At 40.2% G+C, this 17,950-nt stretch overlaps 6 protein-coding genes and 1 non-coding gene across 7 annotated transcripts; 3 read left to right on the top strand and 4 right to left on the bottom strand.

Annotated features, from left to right (window-relative positions):
* Positions 1 to 3,010: 3,010 nt before the first annotated feature.
* Positions 3,011 to 5,407, bottom strand: OPT1 (oligopeptide transporter OPT1; the record flags this gene model as incomplete). Its single annotated transcript, XM_002496404.1, has 1 exon — positions 3,011 to 5,407. One exon carries the CDS (start codon positions 5,405 to 5,407, stop codon positions 3,011 to 3,013), a length of 2,397 nt encoding a protein of 798 aa, XP_002496449.1.
* Positions 5,408 to 6,595: 1,188 nt separating this feature from the next.
* Positions 6,596 to 7,666, top strand: ZYRO0D00352g (uncharacterized protein; the record flags this gene model as incomplete). The annotated part of the gene is made up of 1 exon (XM_002496405.1): positions 6,596 to 7,666. One exon carries the CDS (start codon positions 6,596 to 6,598, stop codon positions 7,664 to 7,666), a length of 1,071 nt encoding a protein of 356 aa, XP_002496450.1.
* A 654-nt stretch (positions 7,667 to 8,320) lies between these two features.
* On the top strand, positions 8,321 to 8,393 carry ZYRO0D00374r. The gene has a single exon. It is a non-coding gene; the product is annotated as a tRNA-Ala (tRNA).
* A 1,693-nt stretch (positions 8,394 to 10,086) lies between these two features.
* Positions 10,087 to 11,031, bottom strand: URA1 (dihydroorotate dehydrogenase; the record flags this gene model as incomplete). Its single annotated transcript, XM_002496406.1, has 1 exon — positions 10,087 to 11,031. One exon carries the CDS (start codon positions 11,029 to 11,031, stop codon positions 10,087 to 10,089), a length of 945 nt encoding a protein of 314 aa, XP_002496451.1.
* A 1,271-nt stretch (positions 11,032 to 12,302) lies between these two features.
* On the bottom strand, positions 12,303 to 13,019 carry ZYRO0D00418g (glutathione S-transferase; the record flags this gene model as incomplete). The annotated part of the gene is made up of 1 exon (XM_002496407.1): positions 12,303 to 13,019. One exon carries the CDS (start codon positions 13,017 to 13,019, stop codon positions 12,303 to 12,305), a length of 717 nt encoding a protein of 238 aa, XP_002496452.1.
* A 1,114-nt stretch (positions 13,020 to 14,133) lies between these two features.
* ZYRO0D00440g (uncharacterized protein) lies at positions 14,134 to 15,450 on the top strand (the record flags this gene model as incomplete). The annotated part of the gene is made up of 1 exon (XM_002496408.1): positions 14,134 to 15,450. One exon carries the CDS (start codon positions 14,134 to 14,136, stop codon positions 15,448 to 15,450), a length of 1,317 nt encoding a protein of 438 aa, XP_002496453.1.
* Positions 15,451 to 16,315: 865 nt separating this feature from the next.
* On the bottom strand, positions 16,316 to 16,549 carry ZYRO0D00462g (uncharacterized protein; the record flags this gene model as incomplete). The annotated part of the gene is made up of 1 exon (XM_002496409.1): positions 16,316 to 16,549. One exon carries the CDS (start codon positions 16,547 to 16,549, stop codon positions 16,316 to 16,318), a length of 234 nt encoding a protein of 77 aa, XP_002496454.1.
* Positions 16,550 to 17,950: the final 1,401 nt, after the last annotated feature.

Genomic DNA, 17,950 nt, shown 5'->3' on the forward strand with positions numbered 1-17,950 from the left:
AGCTGCGTAAGAAGGTTCTCTACAAGTTTCTGCAGACTACTATCACATTATCTTCGTTTCTGATTTGTATCCTTTCCATTTACTGGGGAGCCCAGTATAATGAGTCGCATTTTATGCATAAAGTAAATGTGTTGGTGGTTATTCAGGATGAATCCGGGCAAGGACAGTCCAGCCTTGTGGAAAACCTGCCGGCAATGACCCAGGACGTTCCTTGTACCTGGCATGTGTACAATACCAGGGAGTATCAAAATAAAAGGAACATACGAGCCGCCCAGATAGATGAGGAGTTTGTGCACCAGATCCACCACCAAGATTATTGGATGGGTCTAAATGTAAAGCCAAATGCAACAGACAATCTTGTTAAATCACTGACTAACGCATCTGCCCAACCATTTAACTTTTCCGAATATTTCCAAGCAGTTTTCGAGAGTGGAAGAGATCCAAGCACCATGAGAACTGCAATCTTGCCAAACATGCAGCAGTTGGAACAATTGTATGAGCAGGAAGTTGTGAAAAACTACTTACCGCGATTGGTCTCGCGGATGAACAATGATGTGGTTCGAGAAAATCTGATTGGGGCCTCAAATGTGCATTTCGACTACCAGGATTACCGACCTTTTTACAGTCCGGTCATCCTGAGTCCTTTACAGGTTGGTTTGATTTACTGTCTGCTTTTAACATTTTTCCAACTGGGATTCTATTCTCCGCTGCACGTAGAGATGGCTCAATTGTTGAAACTAAGATCTTTGCTCTTTTACAGGCTTATCACTTCGCTTAGCACCTACTTCATCTTGTCGTTGTTTTTTTGCACACTATCTGCAATTTTCCATATAGATTTTACCAAGGCTTTCGGAAGAAGCGGATTCGTGGTTTATTGGATGACCACTTGGTTGCTAATGGCTGCTTTAGGTGGTGCTAATGAGAATGTTGCGAGTATCATCATGGTATTCTGTCCTCAGTATATCGGATTGTGGTTGATGTGTTGGATAGTACTAAATATTTCGCCTGCCTTCTAACCATTAGTCACTAATAGCGATTTCTATCGTTACGGTTATATGATGCCGATCCCAAATGCAGTTGAAATTTTCAAAGTCATATTTCTTGATACCTCTAAGCACATCATGGGGAGAAATTATGGTGTCATTTGTGCGTGGATCGCAATAAATACATGCTTGTTTCCGGTTGTCTTGTTTATTGTGAATAAAAAGACGGAAAAAATGAAAGCTGTTTCCAATGCTAATTTAGAAAAGGCAAGTCAAGAAAGTTGACCACAAGTGCCTGCCATCATGTTTCTTATTTCAAAACCTTCCTGGAAGCGATGCTTAGCCAATTCCAAAAATTCACATCTCTCTACATTTGTCCCCTGTCATCCTAAACCATGGGAAAAATGGGGGTCATATCTGAAGCATTATTGTATTCTCAATTTCATCTCTTGGGATATCTCGCTTAAACGAGCTTCTTCCTGAAGTTCCCTTGGAAACTCTTCCCGTCTGAATAAAATTGCATCGTGGTTGTAATGCGGCCTATGAATAAAACCTCTCGAGTAGTTCGGAATAGTATCAGTGCGGAGTTATAGAATGACGCCCATAAACTGGTTATTTGTCTTTAGTTTATGTGAGTAAATTGATCCCGTCTAAAGTATGGGTCCCTATGCCGCAGAATCAATAATCAATACTGGCAATGACCTGGAACCAAGTGGGTTGACAACTTCTTGCCCTTTTAGATTACACGTTTGGGAAACCCAAGAATTCGGTAAAACAACGTTTGTTTGTTTGTTTTTTAATCAAGAATACTTTCGAGTCTTGCAATTCAGAGAAGGCATTTCAATGATTTTTTATCTCGAAGAGAAAAAGAAAAGAGACCAAGTTTTTTCAACTCCGGATCTTTTGAAGAAACAAAAAGATGTAAGGATTTGCAATCGTTTGCTGACCGTAAATCATACATTTTTCCAGGATCTCCATGTGATCCGAAATGCTTACGAAGCAACAAGCGGGAAGTAAACTAATAAATAATCAAAGTACAAGCATTAAATAAATTGTATACATTTCAAATGCTTCTCAGGACGTAGATGGTTATTGAAGCGTAAAAGTGTTCATTTCCACATTCTAGCAAGCCGTTTTCGCCGTTCATCTCTTCGAGATCTTCGAAGGTTCGGACATGCAAGACACTAAAAATGGTTACTGGTGCCAACCACTTTCCAAGCCTTCTTCGCCTTAAAATATCATCGCCTTGGGAAAGTTCAATAGCAAAAGCCATTTTCAGCCCTGAATCCTGTTATTGAAATTCTTCGACGTGCGACCTTTGAAAATTAATGTACTGACCGAATCCTTTCTTGTTCTCATTACTAACCCACTTCAAGGTCGGCTATGCCAGCAAACCTGAAAACACTTCCACTTGCGCCATTATTTTCAACTAATAAAAATGCAAAGCTCTGTGCTCCGCAGGAAATCTAGTCGAATATTAGGACATCTTGGGCTGCCACCAAGCGCTGTAGCACGTGGAAAGTGTCCTGTAAAATAGGCTTGGTCGAACGAAGGAAAAGAGGACTTCATGCCAGATGCACTTTTAATTGCAATAGTTTGGAACAATGATGCCAGGTATTCGATCGAGATATGCGATGAAAATTCATGTTCATATTCTGTTACACACATCCAATTCGACGGAAGCCGTATCCTCTCTTTATTACGGTGTAATAGTTCTATCGCTGTAAGTCAACTAGTAGAGTAGAGTAAAGTAACCCTGATGCCCAAGCAAATCCAAATAATGGGGAAAATAAATAAACTGTCTTTCTTTACACAGCTCCCCTAAAGAGTTACAGAGTCTTCTGATTGCTCGAGCACTGCGGTGTTTAAAAATGTCCCTTGTACCAGGCGATTTGTGCTCATAAATTAGTGCGTCAAGATTATTTCTATGTTATGGCAGTTGGAAAATGAGATCAAACTTCTAACCTCTCCTACCTATGCAGATTGATACAAAAAACACGGGGAAGAAACTTACCACGGCGAATGAATTACCACCACTTATCATAGCCGAACTTATCTCCTGCCTTCACGGTATAGTACTTTTTCGACTGGTAATCGTAGGTGTTTTTCCAAACGTCGTTCCCCCACCACTTTAAGGTCCCGCCAGGGTATTGAACACACAGAAATATGACTAAGACAGAAATTGCAACACCTGCCTCTACCCCAGCTCCCATCACAAAATTATACTTCTTAAACCATAGCGGCCATCTTCTCCGGATGATATATAACCAGAAGGACATTGCGAAGAAAAGTGAATAATTGTAAGGAGTACTTGGTGGGATGTTACCGGGTCCAGCGAAGAAAATGGGAGTATGGATGTACTTTAAGAAGTTGACCTTAGGCAACAGCAATTGGAGACCAAAGATAGCGAGCGGCAGCCCGAGCCCTATTAGAAAAAACCACATCAAGGGGTTGTATATTCTGCCAGAACTGAAGAGGTACTTTGGCATAGACCAAATGATTGATGCGTTGAACACCGTCCGTCCGTTTGCACAGATGAATCCATTGCTTTGGTCTGGTGAACAGAAATCCTTGATGTTGTGCCTCATCCATTCCTGAACACCTACGTTGACCAAACCTGATACGATAGTGGCATATATTTGAATGCAAAAGATTAGACGTGGTGGAATTTTCATGTAGAGGGCAAGTTTTAAATCCCTGCTGAGTGAGAGCCCTTGGCGCATCACTATGAAACCGTACAGTTTGAACAAAAGATTTGCCATGGGGCGAAAGGGCAACATATAACCGCAGACTAACTCAGTAATCACATTGAGCCCTACGTGCTGGTTGGTAATAGCCTCTAAGATTCCCTGGGGGATGAAATTAGCAAAGGCTATGAGTAGGGCAACAACAAAGGCCCATGCTGGAAAGTGCGTGTCAAACCCACATACTGCGGCAAATCCCAAACCTAGCATAATAACCTGCAGGACGAGATACCACCAATCCGGACAGTCCTTATAATTCTGTTGGTATAGTCTTCTGTGAATATCGCTGCCCCCGAAGTTGGCGTCCTTTAATTTCCCATATATGTCTTTACCATGATAGAGACCGCAATGGACGAACACCGCTATAACTGCGGCAAAGTTCAACGCATAGGAAAGAAGGTAGGAAAATGGAACAAAGAGTGGTGAATAACTCTTATATTTTTCCAAATTAACGGTAAAATCTGGATTCAAAATCCTGGTCACATTGTATTTTTTCTGTGTGTTATCAAAAGTAGAAGTGGAAATAACAGGCATATACTTTGCGTACCAAGTATTCGTGAAATAAAGGATTGGCAATAAAAAGACGAAGAAAATGAGGACTGATGCATAAGTGTTGGCAGAAACCCAAAATGGAGTAGCAAAGACTGATCCTGTCATGGCTTGGGATATTTGCGTATAGTCGAATGAAATTGGTAGAGCCCCGATTCCACTAGAGACCCCAAAGATAGTATTAAGCACGAAGTTGTGTCTCGTTTTGGGGCCCCAAAGAACGATGTTGAAATAAGAGAGACCGGTAAACAAGAAACCCGGGACCCAATACCACACGAAACTTCCAATTAAGACGAAAAGAAAGAATTTATAGCGAGGTACCTTCCATCCGTTAACCGAACTTTTTTCTATGGTTCTGGAGTGTAATGAGTCGAACAGCGACACAGAAATTAGAGTCTGGGGCCATATGCACGAGGCCGGATTCACCACCCATCTTCTGGTCAGTCCAGCGGCACCGTATCCCAGCATTTGTGATGACCACACCAACAGCAACTGGTAACCGCTGTTTACAGACATATTGTAGAAGCTCACCTGCGCATTCAGGATATACATGGCATAAGCCGTAGATGAAGTCAATGCCACCGCAATTGTAACCACTGCATGCTCCTTTTTCGTAAAGGGTCCTGGATTCAGATTGAAAAACGGAACGAGCTTACACTTCCAATCAGGAAGACATGCCAATGTCTTTCCTAACGGATAGCAAATGACCTGTGCTACAAGAAAGTCGATCGTAAGGGAAGGATACCTAAGAGAAAAGAACTGGTTAACACCAGCGAAGACAACAACAAACACAGTCACAAGAAACCATGTTCTCCAGTGGTTCAGGACGATACTTGGATCATCTGTGGGTGATAAAACTGCTCTTACCTCTGGATAAGGTGAATCTGGCATTTCAGAGGGATCTCCTTCCCATATATCATCAACGCCTTCCGGCGTCTCAGTAAGCGTTACCTCTTCTACCTTAACCTGAGTGAGCTCCTTAGGAAGATCGGATTCGGTGCCGCTCCTTGCATCATAGTTCTTTATCTCATGTGTCTCACTCATCGTAGTGTCTGCATTACTGCTGTGAGATCGTCCCAAAACCTGAGTATCTTCGAGCGCTGGTTCCTTAAAATCAAGCCCGCTACTCATTTTCGAATACCCTGATACTTTAAAATTGTTTCTTGGACAACATATACTTCACTTTACTCAAGCAACACCTTTTATAAAGTCTATTGCTATGATGCTTTGAAAACTCTGCCTTATCGCTTTGTCATCTGGTGTGGCTGCTCTGTCTCTGTGGAAATAATTTAGCGACGCTTTCGTTTTTCTGGTCATCTTGTCCTGTAAATCCAATCCAATCCTAAGCCTAAGTTCTTAAGTTTCTCCATGAAAACTCACCTGATGGTGGAAGAAAAAGTATGATCGAATTTCTTGTCTGGTGCCTCTGGAATTGTGTCAATTTTTCGTATACTCTTAATAAAAGCAGCTCTTCGATGCTTATAAGATGAAGTGCAGGTTTCTTTGAGTACTTTAGTGAAGCGAAACTCTGGTTTCCTGTACTTCTTTGTAAGACATTACGCCATGAAGCGAGTTTCCGCGCTACCAGATGAGCTATGCAAATTGGCAAACGGTAAAAGTGATGACCATTCTCGAAATTTTGTAATCCTTTTTACCTTGTGAATACAAGAAATTCCTTCCCTATCTAAGGTAGACTCCTTTGATGAAGTGGTAAAATGGCAGGTACCTTCTACAAAAGAGTGCAAGTCCGGTCTTTTCGTTCAATTATGTCCCAGCTCGAAATTACCATTCATAATAATGAAGTGTAAAAAGAATGTATTTTCCAATACAAAAGAAATGTTTTCTCAAAATGGTTTAGTTGTGAATTCCGGGCCTGATTCAGTGAAATGGAATGAGATAGTATCCAAAATGAGTAGCAAACTTTAGGAACTGGGCTATTGGGGATCGCTTCATTCTTTTTGTTGCTGAAGATGAGTGTCACAGCTCTTTTAAAGAATACGTCTTGAGCTCTTCGTCGGTTTCCGGTGCTTGGTGTCTCTCGAAGCTGTAGAGCGTAACAGCCAGCAGCTAATGAACTTTGTAAAAAAATATTTTCAAGATGACTTTCTTTCGAATTCTAAGTCGTTGTCAGGTAATGAGCGCTATAGAGGGTCTATGTTGCTTATATTTCCAGTAGATATCGTTGATGATGATATATTAAATAAGATAAGATAAGATGAAAAGTAAATCTTCGTTGGTAATGAGTTTTGATGCAACGTTCGAGGTTAAAAAACGCTATGGCAACCCAGCAATCGATACGCACTTCATTGTACTAAAGCCATGCCCATAATGGAGAAAGATAGCTTTAAAAGTCCCTTGGTGCCTGCGTTGCCAGCTGATGTTTTCAGGTACCGGTTCATATGGAAGATTTATGAAACTATCAAGAATTACCCCTGGGTGACATCGCAACTTGTCCTTTACATGTCGTTTCTATTTGTGGTTGAACCATGTGTAGAAATCTCCGAATTATTCATCGGTGTGTATCTTACTGGTATGTTCCTAAGCATGATTTATATTCTATTTCTTCTTCGGTACATCTGCAGGGATGATTCCAAACCTTTCTCAAATGTCGAACTTCTACGTGACACTGTTCTAGCAGTTGATCCAGGCGTCGATGCTAGGAAATGGGATATTGTGACGTCCAAAGTGAATTATGTTCTTTATGATAATGGTTATCGAAGGACACCATATTACTTTTTCAATAGGTCACACTGTTGGTCTGTGTCTCACCATTATATTTTAAGATTCGATTCTGAGGCTGCTGAACGGTACAGACAGGCCGTGAACAAGTGTTTCGACGATTTTTTACAAGATAAGCCTTATGGTTGCGGTTCTAAACTCGGGAGAGAACTTAATGTTAAGCTTGCCTCCGATAGGGGCTTCACGATTCCCACATTTATTTGCATCATTAGTTTTAGTTTTTCCCTTCTGAGTATGAATGACAGTAGAAAGAGACTAAAATGGTTTACGAACATTAACAAGGTTGGTTTGTTTGTTTTCTTTTGTGTTACCTTTGTTTCCATATACAAAGGACGTGGTATGGTTAAGTATAAGGCCCTAGGAGTCTTGCATAGAATAAAGTTTCTAGCTACTGCAATGCAGCATGCTCCAGGAAACGACCTGGAAAAATGGGATCACATCGCTAGACACATGAATTATTATTTACATGAAAAAGGAGTGTGGCGGAGACCAGAAGAGAACTTTTTCGACGGGAAGGAGTGTTTAGACTTTTACAGATCCCAATTTGAACCGCTAGCTTCTGCATCTACAAAATTGTTCTACGTAGAGCTCAGAGATATTGTTCAGGAAACCAATAAAGTCTGTGGATCCCCAGTAGTCGGCTTGGTCTAAGTTGATTTGCAATTGATCTACATAACTCCAGCGCAGAAGAACACGTTTCTCCCCTAAACACTATTTTTCAGATGCACCAGTTAGTGCTATACATCGCTCTTATTTTCATGCTTCTAAGTCGCAGTAACTGCATACCAATAACGCAGAGAAGAGTATCATGTATAGGCTAAACTTATTTATTATTCTAGTCTCTCTCCTTTCAGGAAATTTAAGCCAATGCAGCTAAAGGCTAAAAGGCAGCTTACGACATACGATGGTCCAGTGTTGTTTAAAAGAGAATGGCACTTCTTTCTCGCTCTAAGACCACCCACCATCCCAGGGAGATAAACTTTTTACAAGCCATTTAATTGTAAGAAATAACATCTAACACATTGGATGAAATCTCTGATTTGGAATTGCGGAACTAGTATCACGTTCTTTGTGGGGAAACTGTAATACCAGAAAATATTCTTCGAGGCTGTACTATTTCACTTCACACTAGTTGATCTAATGAGGTCCACGGTCCTCTCTATATATGAATTGACCTGTAGCCTAGGATCGATGGACGCATAGTCTGCTGTAGGATGCGTCTTGCAATATTCTTCAGTTCTTTTCGTTGACCGTATTAGTCTTCGTATTTTATTCCTCCATGCCGCAAATTTTTAGCAGATCTGTGGGCACATGGCGCAGTTGGTAGCGCGTCTCCCTTGCAAGGAGAAGGTCATCGGTTCGAATCCGGTTGTGTCCAAATTTTTTTGAAAATCATTTTACTTGTGAAAATTCTTCCAGACATGTTGTTGAAAACCAAGAAACCATGCTCAGGGACATCCTCAGCAAGAGCATCCCTTCCTTCCATATCACACATCTGTCCTGAAGTCTTTGTATTTAGTCGAGCAAATCGTACTAAAACTCATTTTTGCCCTAGAGTCCGAATGTTGCGAGGAGCGACAGCCGTGTAGCATGCGGCTATGCACTTATCACCATCTTGTATTGCCCGAGGAATGATGAAGAACAATATGTAGATGTTATTGAAGTGACAGAACACATCTGTTGGTTCTTGATCTTCGAGCATCTACATTAATTACTAAATCAAATTGGCCAGTGTTGGCATTTGAAGGCTGGGCATCAACAAAGCTGTTATTATCCATGAGGCTTTCAATAATTGTGTCAAAGGCATATTTAGTCTGACATACATCCCCTCGCATTATACCATAGTTTGTGGTAAAGTTCTTTAGTCTCTTGAGTTCTTTTACGAATATTCTTTGCTTCACGTGGCAATACCACTTCGATACAAGATTCAGAAACTGTCAAAGCTGCAACCACCAAAAGGGCTCTCTGTAGTATGCTGATAAACCATAACGTCCAGTGTCATTCCTCTGAGTATAAAGAACGTTAGCTTAAATGCCATTCCCAAAACATCCAAAGTAGTACCTAATAGAGCCTTTTTTTCGGCTCAAGTAAAAATACAGAATGATATGCATCAGTCTTCGTAGAGTTGAATTGAACGGCAAAAGTCGCAAGATCGTAGATCATATCGTGCTAAAAGTTTTTAGAAACTCCAGCTAAGCTGCTCTCCGGGGTCTCCATCGTTGAAAACAGCTATAAAGTCAATACTGGACTGAGACGAAGAAATTTTCAACGGGGCACAACCACCAGTATTTGGACCCAATTGGTTTTCCCTTTTTCCATTCAGACCTTGTAAATTTCTTTCCTCAGAGGTCACAACTGCATCTGGAATTTCTATGGCTCTGGCGCTTTGCATTCCTCTTTTGCCTGAAGTGATTTAGCCTTGCCATCATGGGTTTTGAAACGTATCGTTTATTATATGATAATGTTTTCCGCCTTCACTTATCATACCTACTCCATGCTTGCATTTTATCTCTTGACAATTTCAAATACAACCTCTCACCAAATACGCCTCGCCGATCCAGTCATGGCATATGCTTTTGTCCTTACCACACTTCTTCGAATATATCGTTTCTTCATCCTATACCGTATCGTGTCGATGGAATTAGTTTATACATTCCAATCCTTTTATCCAGCCCTTCTTTTCTATAACTTCTCTCTAGCCCCATTCCATCCTTCTCATATCGTCTTTTGCTAACACCTCACAATTTCTCTGACCATGGTAGAATAGAAATTTAGAATAATTTTGGTCATACCGTACCCTGTTAATCACAATGATACCTTGAACTTATTATAATCTACACCCTATTGATACACATTTTTTATTATTATTATTTTTTTTTTTTTTTGAGCTTTCCAAAATCTCTTAGTCTTTATTGATAATGTCTACCTGCTTGTGCAGAATAAATTGTATGGTCGATGATATTCACTTCCAGCTCCTCTTAGCGCCTTCTGATAGGATATATTTTTCAGAAATTCATCATGACAAACATCAGGATCTTCAAGTAAATTCACCATATTGTCATTTATTCTGCTTACAAGCTACTCAGTTTCCCGCGAAATTGTTCGATTGAAGTGTAGCCTTTTTTGTCCATGATTTCCTTTAATTCTTTCTCTATGCGGTCAAAGACAGAAACACCTTCCTTGTATAGTTCTGTACCAACTTGTAACATAGTTGCACCGCACAATAGGTGCTCGAATGCATCTTTTCCAGTTCTAATGCCTCCAGTTCCGAAAATTTTAATAGATGGATTCAAACGGGTATAAAATGCTCGAACATTTGCCAACGCAGTGGGTTTGATATATTCACCTCCGAGACCACCAAAGCCATCTTTGGGTTTGATAACAACACTCTCCTTTTCAGTATCAATGTACAGTCCATTCCCAATACTATTGATACAATTGACGTAAACTAGAGGGAATTGGTTCAGTATGCTTGCCGCTGTGTCAAAATGAGCGAAATCAAAGTAAGGGGGTAACTTAACACCTAATGGCTTAGTGAAGAATTCGAATACTTTTCCCAAGATTTCCTTGAGCAAATCAAAATCGTAAGCAACTTGAGGTTTTCCTGGTACGTTTGGGCAGGACAAGTTCAACTCCGTTACACCATTAAAATCACTTTCTTGAATGGCTCTTAGCATCTTCAAATTTTCATCAACGCTCATACCAGCAACCGAGAAAAAGGCAGGATTCGTATTAGGTTTTTTTTGTTGACGTTCGCTGACATATTTCAAGTAGTAATCAAAACCTTCATTTGGCAAACCCATAGAATTGATGCTGCCTAGCGGGACCGAAAAGTAACGTGGTTCTGGGTTTCCTTCTCTCCTTAAGGAAGTAGAGCTCTTAGTTATAAAAGTAGAAGCATTAGAGTTATCTAATTCGTCCAATTCCTTGTAGTCCATGCAATGCACACCTGATGCGTTCATGAAAGGATTCTCATAGGTATGGTTCAAAAAAGTAGTAGCTAAAGATGCAGACATCGCCGGTTGTCTTATATGGTTGGGAAAAATAATAGAGAGTGGGGAATGCTTTGATATTCTTTAGACTGTATTGAGCTTAGTCTCATTCGGACTTCGATAGCATCATTAACGATTCTTTTATATTAATTATGTTTGAGAAGACTTTTTGAACTCACCTGATGGGTCTTGGCATGAACGATGAAAAATTAGGCGATGGCATCAGAGCGAGTACAATGTGGTTCGATCAATAAAAGGTGATGACGCATACGAATTATCGTCTGAGGCCCTAGCTCACCTACAGAAATACGTTAAAACCTAAGTTGTACTTGAACTGTTCAGACTGCCTTATTACTAACGAGCAAATAGGGGTTATAATTAAAGAAAACCCCAGCACGTAATACCAAGCATAAAATCAGAACAGAACTCAGAATTATATAATGAACCCAAATTTTCAAGCAGGATTGTAGGATTGCTGTCCTTATCCAAGGTCTATACTGTCGGTCTCAAGCCTTAGCCTTAGACTACGTTAGGCACGGTCGGTAAAACTGTAATGGTTTGTTACTAAAGAACAAGTCTACATACCTTGGCTTGTATATAAGCACATCCGATCATTCAGACCGTACTAAGGGCGAAGGGATAGTCTTCGCCATAGTGTTATGGTTTTTGGTTGTGGGCGGTTGTTACAAACTCTTCAAGCTTACATAGAGAGGTCGATGAGACATCGACAGCCTCAAGCAAATCGCTTTGGTTTCTGAGCCCTCAGAAAACTCAAAAACCCACAAGTAATCCTTTCAGGACACTGGTCGCACACTTACTCTTGTATCTTCGAACGTATTGCGCATCCTACCTGTTCTCTCGAAACATGGAGGTAGAACGAACTGTTCTGGCCACATTACACTCTTCCCCTCTATAACGAAATGGCTTTGTCCCAACCGCCAAGGCATGTTTCATTGAGTTAAACATCTGCGCATCACAATTGAATACATATCATCATATTTAGCAATTTTAGTTATACGGCAAATCAACGCCTTCAATCCCAACAAGATTCCAAACAGAAACCATCGATTTAGGGTCATCTTAGTATAACACGGTTCACTCTCATTGTTCCATTCCCTCCGCGATCATGGGCGCTATTCAATGAGCCGATGCTGCTCATCCAAATAGAAGAGAGAGAGAGAAAGTGTCCAACATATCCAGATTGAAAGTACCAATTACGTCACAGGCGCATTTTAAGCATAACGAACATAAACCATAAATAAAAACATAAGACAAAAACCGTCAACGGGCCTCCATTAAAATTGGGCACCGTTAGCCCCGGCTTTGTACTTTGCGCTTGTATAAGAAACCAAAGTCTTTAGATTCTTGAGCCATTTGTCAATAACTGGATACTGCTTAGGATCGGCAAACTGATGGCCATACGGACCGCCAAAGGCCATGTCAATTGGGAAGGACATTAAGATATCAGCAGCACTCAACTTGCCGCCGACCAAATAGCCATCATTCTTAGCGATTTCGCCTTCGATAAAATCTAGTTGGTTTTTTATCTCACCTTTAGAGTAATTTTCTACAATCTTTTGGGTCACCATTCCGGGGATATAAGAAAGTGGAAATGGAAGTGTTCCATATGGGTCCATGGAAAATAGCATGTCGACTATGAGAGGAGGTTGTAGGGAGCCCTCCGCGTAGTGCAAATAGTATTGAATCTCTTCGGACTTATCGCTGTCTGCGTTGTCCAAGGATTTAGCCTTGTCAAAATGCTTCAGGACATACTGGAAAATGTATCCTGACTCAGCCAGAATTTTCCTTTTACCTGTCTTTCTATCCTCCACTTCAAGCAATGGCGATTTACCCAAAGGGTGTAGCTTCTTCAATTCCTCAGGAGCACGAAAACTTGCGTCCCTCCTGTAGGGTACTATCTCATAATCCAGTTTCAACTGGTCTAGCAGCCACAACACCCTAAAAGCCCTTGACTCATTCAAAAAATGAACTCTAATGATAGGTAACGACATATCTCTACGAAAGCTGTATTTCTGATGAGGTTGTGTCTTGTTAATGAACTAGTATCTTTCTGATCCCTTATGCCATTAATATACAATAAATCAAGACTAGGGGTTTCCATTCCAATATTGCAATATGCGCTCATAGTTATTTTATGAACCCTAACATCACGCAGTACCTTATAATACCTAACATACCGATAACTAGCACCACGATTAGTCAACTTTGTCAAAAGACTCTCTATACCTTAAAACCTACCGCTGCACAAAAAATATCTTGATAAACAGGCTGCACTCCGTCAGAAGAGGCATCACATTCGGCATATAGTATTAAATACGAGAATTAAAAATGTTGTCATCAGTCTCATCAAGGGAGGGTAGTATTCTCTTTATCTCGTCTGAAATCTAACTAATGCATTCACCTCTCATAAGCTCCAATCTCTTCATTCTCGTTGAGCGAAGTACATCCGCGACTTGTAGCTATGACAGAATTTTCCTGTGAATCAATCAAACTCTTGCTCAAATGAAAACCAGTAATGAAATAACTAGTTTTAGAGGAATTTCACATTGACAGTGTGTATAGCTCTTTGTAGCTCTTGAACACAAGGACGGGCTGCTCTGAACGGTAGTGTGCTGAGACATAAATACATCATCCTTCCAACTCTGTTCTGTTCTGCTCTGTTCTACTCTTGCATTGTAATGTATTCCATGTCCTTAAAGAGTGGCAGTCATAATACGTCTTTTCTTGTCACCTTTTCCTCGATGATTTGGCCTATGAACCAACTCGCGATAAGAGAAGGACTTCCATAGTAAGAGCCTGTGTCTGTCTCATTTAAAAACCAAAGGAAAGCACAACAATATCTTTAAATTGCATCATATCATAAATAGAGGTTATTAACTTCTTTTCTGTTATCAAGTTTTCGTTTCTTGTTTGTTCGCTTCGTATACTTATCGTTTCCATCAATAGTTTTCCGACCAATCGTGGCAGATAATATCAACCTCTTCGCTGTTGACACTCAAAACAATTTCATATAAAAGCAGGCTCAGACTGGTTGTATTTGGATATGAGGTTAGTAGAAGAAATTTCCCACTAGCTGAAAACCCTTTGGTATAAAAAAGCTTCACAATGGTTGAATTCGGGCATGAGTTCAGGAGAAAACATTTCCCATTGATTGAAAAGGATGTTGTTCCAATAAACCATGGATCGTTTGGTGTCACTCCCTCTTCTGTTATAGAGTATCAAAAACAGCGTATGGAGGAGGAAGAGAAGTATACGGATGCATTCTTTTCCCTCAATTCCACTGAGAAGTATGTAGAGCAACTCAAACAACTTGGTTCCTACATGGGAGTGGACTATCGAAACTTTGCACTTGTCACCAATGCTACAACAGCGGTAAACGCCGTTCTCAGATCCTTACCCTGGGATTTTTCCAAAGATAAGATTTTATTTCATTCTACTACGTATCAAGCTTGCGCAAATACAGTTAGATTTCTTAAGGACTATTTCAAACTTCAATACGACGTCGTGGAGCTTCAATATCCTCTGGAGGATGATGAAGTGCTTGAGCTTTTCGAAAAGAAACTCTCCACAGGTGAATACAAGATGTGTCTCTTTGACATGATTACATCCATGCCGGGTGTAAAATTGCCTTATCAGCAACTCATTTCTTTGTGCCAGAAGTACAATGTTTGGTCACTAATCGATGGTGCTCATGCCGCGGGTCAAGTGGACCTTAGTTTTTTGGATAGGTTAAAACCTGACTTCATGACAACCAATTTGCATAAGTGGTTGTTTGTGCCAAAAACCTGTGCAATGCTTTATGTCAATCCCAAGCACCACGATTTAATCCAGACTTTTCCTGTATCATGGTCTTATGGAATGAAACTTATTGAATCTCCCAGCACTTCACAGGAGGTTCAACATAACGAAAATCTACTAATCAATAAGTTTATGTTTGTGGGCACGGCCACGTACGCCCAGGTGCTTTCCGTGTCAGAAGCACTAAAGTTTCGTTCTGATGTTTGTGGAGGTGAAGACAACATTAGAAAATATCAATATGATTTACAAAAAAGAGCCATTGAACAGGTGAAGAAAGTTTTTGGTCCAGGTTCTGAGTCATTGCAAAACTCTACCGGCTCATTGAATCCGCCAGGTCTCTTTAACGTTTCCCTGCCGTTTGCCGAAGAATACATGCCTGTCCTTCGTAATCTCCAGGATGACTTTGGATATTTTAGGGTTTTCAAATACAAGTGTGATAGGAAAATGCTTGCTGAGAATAAGGCATATGCTCCGTTTGTGATACACAATGGAAAAATTTGGGTTAGGTTCAGTGTCAACTTGTACAATGAACTTGATGACTATAGTGCTGGTGCTGCAAGCGTCAAATCAGTGATGGAACAAGTCCTTCATACAGAGCTGGAAAATCTAAAACTGAAGGCATGATAACCTACGATACTGAACCATTTCTAGTCGCTGTATCCTTTTAGCTGATATATACTTTTGTTCTCGAATAGACGCAGCACAGTGAAGATGTATGTCACCGAATTCAAGACCTTTGCTTGTCCTTTCTTTCGCTACATATCCAATATAGGCGCCAAAACCGCATTCGCATGAATTTCCGGCTGAATTGTTATGATCGTCAGTCCCACAAGCTTCGCTGTTGGTGGCAGGAGCTTAAATGGTAGCTAATATGAGATGGGTACAGTCATCAATAATTTAACTAGTTAACACTTGGGCAAAAAAAAACATCCACGGAAAGCTGGTTAGTGCTTAAACGGCAGGGAAAATCGCTGTTCATTGCTGTTCATGTTCTCGAATTCGCAAAACCCACTGATCTTCTGATGATGATAGTTGGCCCTAGCTTGATTTTATTCCATGGCTTTTATCCTCTTTCTCCAGTTGGCCTGTGAGCGATCCGACTCTAAACCATCCCCCTTGGGTTATTCTACAACGGAATTCGATTTTATCAATTGGGGTCCTGCTGTGTGTCAATGGGATGAGATGCGTCCAACGGCGGGTTTTAGATGGAACTGCTAGTACCGCTCTACATTTCATGAGAACTTGGAACTAGCCACGTCGGATTCCTCATAAGTGAATAGTTCGTGTTAAATTGTGCATGGCAAATCCTCGTGTATTCAAGAAGTACCAACTTTTTGCCCATAGTAAAAGCAACCCTAAGTGATCAAAGAGTTTCTAACAATTGAGAGAATCTAACAATGGAGAGAGTCAGCGATCGACTTGCGTCTTGGAAGCTTTTTTTTCGAAGCATTCTAACAATAGGATTTACCTTGCGCGGATGTTCTCTGCGTCAAGAGATTGCGATAAGAAAAACATAAATGAAGGATTGTAATGAGTGGAGGCGAATTTGGCTTCGACGGCAGAGATGGGCATATAAAGGACAATCAGTAAGATTACTACCAAGAATGACTTTAGTTTTACTAGAATACTTCGCTAGAGTAGCAGCTTTCAAATCGGCCATGAGAACGACGTGCTTATTAAGTGGAGGTGCCGTAACGGCGCTATCAGGATTTTCTTTTCTCATAAAGTTTGAAGTTCCATTACTAGTTTTTAGATGATTTGTTATAGGGAATTTCAAACCATTCTGAAATATCAGATTGATTCCTGTTAGCGGTATGGTAAAAAATAACGGGATATACAGCAGAGACAATGCAATTCAAATGCAAGAGAATCGCTTCTGTTCCCAACAAAACAACAAATCAAAGATGAGGAAGAGTATTCCAGCTGATAACTACGCCAGTTCATATTCTATGTCCACTCCATTGCTTCGCAAGCCAGAGGAATAAGGGATGAAGTACCAAGATACTTCGTTGATTGCTCTCAGTATATTTTCCAACAGCCCCGTTTGTCCCATTGTTCATTATCAAAGGGTAAACTTGGACTTTTACCAAACTGACTTCACACTTTTTGTCTTGAGATTTTGGAGAAGTCTGGAACACTGTAGGTCGCATGTCCAGAAATGTTGAACCCCTTACAATAGCGCATCTGCCATACCACATGTAGATATGTATCATCAGTGGTGTGGTAAAATGAGGGACGACCCTCCAGCGGAACTTTGAATGGTTTTCAAGTGAAATAGTCACCAAATCATAGAAATATGTTACTCCTTCATGGTGTATTAGGCACGATCTTTGAAATTCCAATGGCGGTTAATTAAAATATCAGTAATGAACAGCTTTCCATCATCTCTTGAAAGCATGCTTTATCTAAATATTGCAAAAGGGGTTCATTTACCTGTAAAAGCTACATATCAAGGAGTTATACCAAGTTCCTAAAATTTAGCATAGAGAATGTAAGTTTACTTAAGCAGCATTCTACAGTTCATGAATACGCTGATAAAATTCAGGTGAGCAGTACATAGTAATGCTACTTTCTTTTCGTAATAATATTTCTTGTTCTCTAGGTTACTCCTACTACGCTTGGATGTCGCTGCGTTTAGCATTCATTTCTCAAGGACATTTTCATCCGCTTCAAAAACAGGTTTATGTCGACAAAACGTCAAAATTCTGAAAGAAATCTTTCTACTTGATGCGACAACATATTCTAATATAGATTAATCTCTCTTTATTATATATCCCAGTATAATATGTTTTAAAACAGGCTGGTCTACGATAGCGGTACCCCAGAAACCAGTGAATCTTGATGGAAAAATGAAATAATAATTAAGTTTCTATAAAATGTCAGAACCTAGGCACCTACAGTATGTATTCTATTTGTTAAATAACTTTCATATTCTTTATTAGTTTGACCACAATTTTTCAAACATCCAATTCCATGGAAAAAAGGTGTTTGTGGCAAAGGATTACTATGACATGAGCAGGAACAATTAGTACTACTCAGCTGTGTAAAGTCATGCTGAATGTTATCTGCACTCTTCAAGATATCAGTTGTATAACAGTTATAATTAAAACCCTCCCTCAAAGTT

The sequence above is a fragment of the Zygosaccharomyces rouxii genome, assembly GCF_000026365.1.
Source record: "Zygosaccharomyces rouxii strain CBS732 chromosome D complete sequence".
Lineage (NCBI taxonomy): Eukaryota > Fungi > Ascomycota > Saccharomycetes > Saccharomycetales > Saccharomycetaceae > Zygosaccharomyces > Zygosaccharomyces rouxii.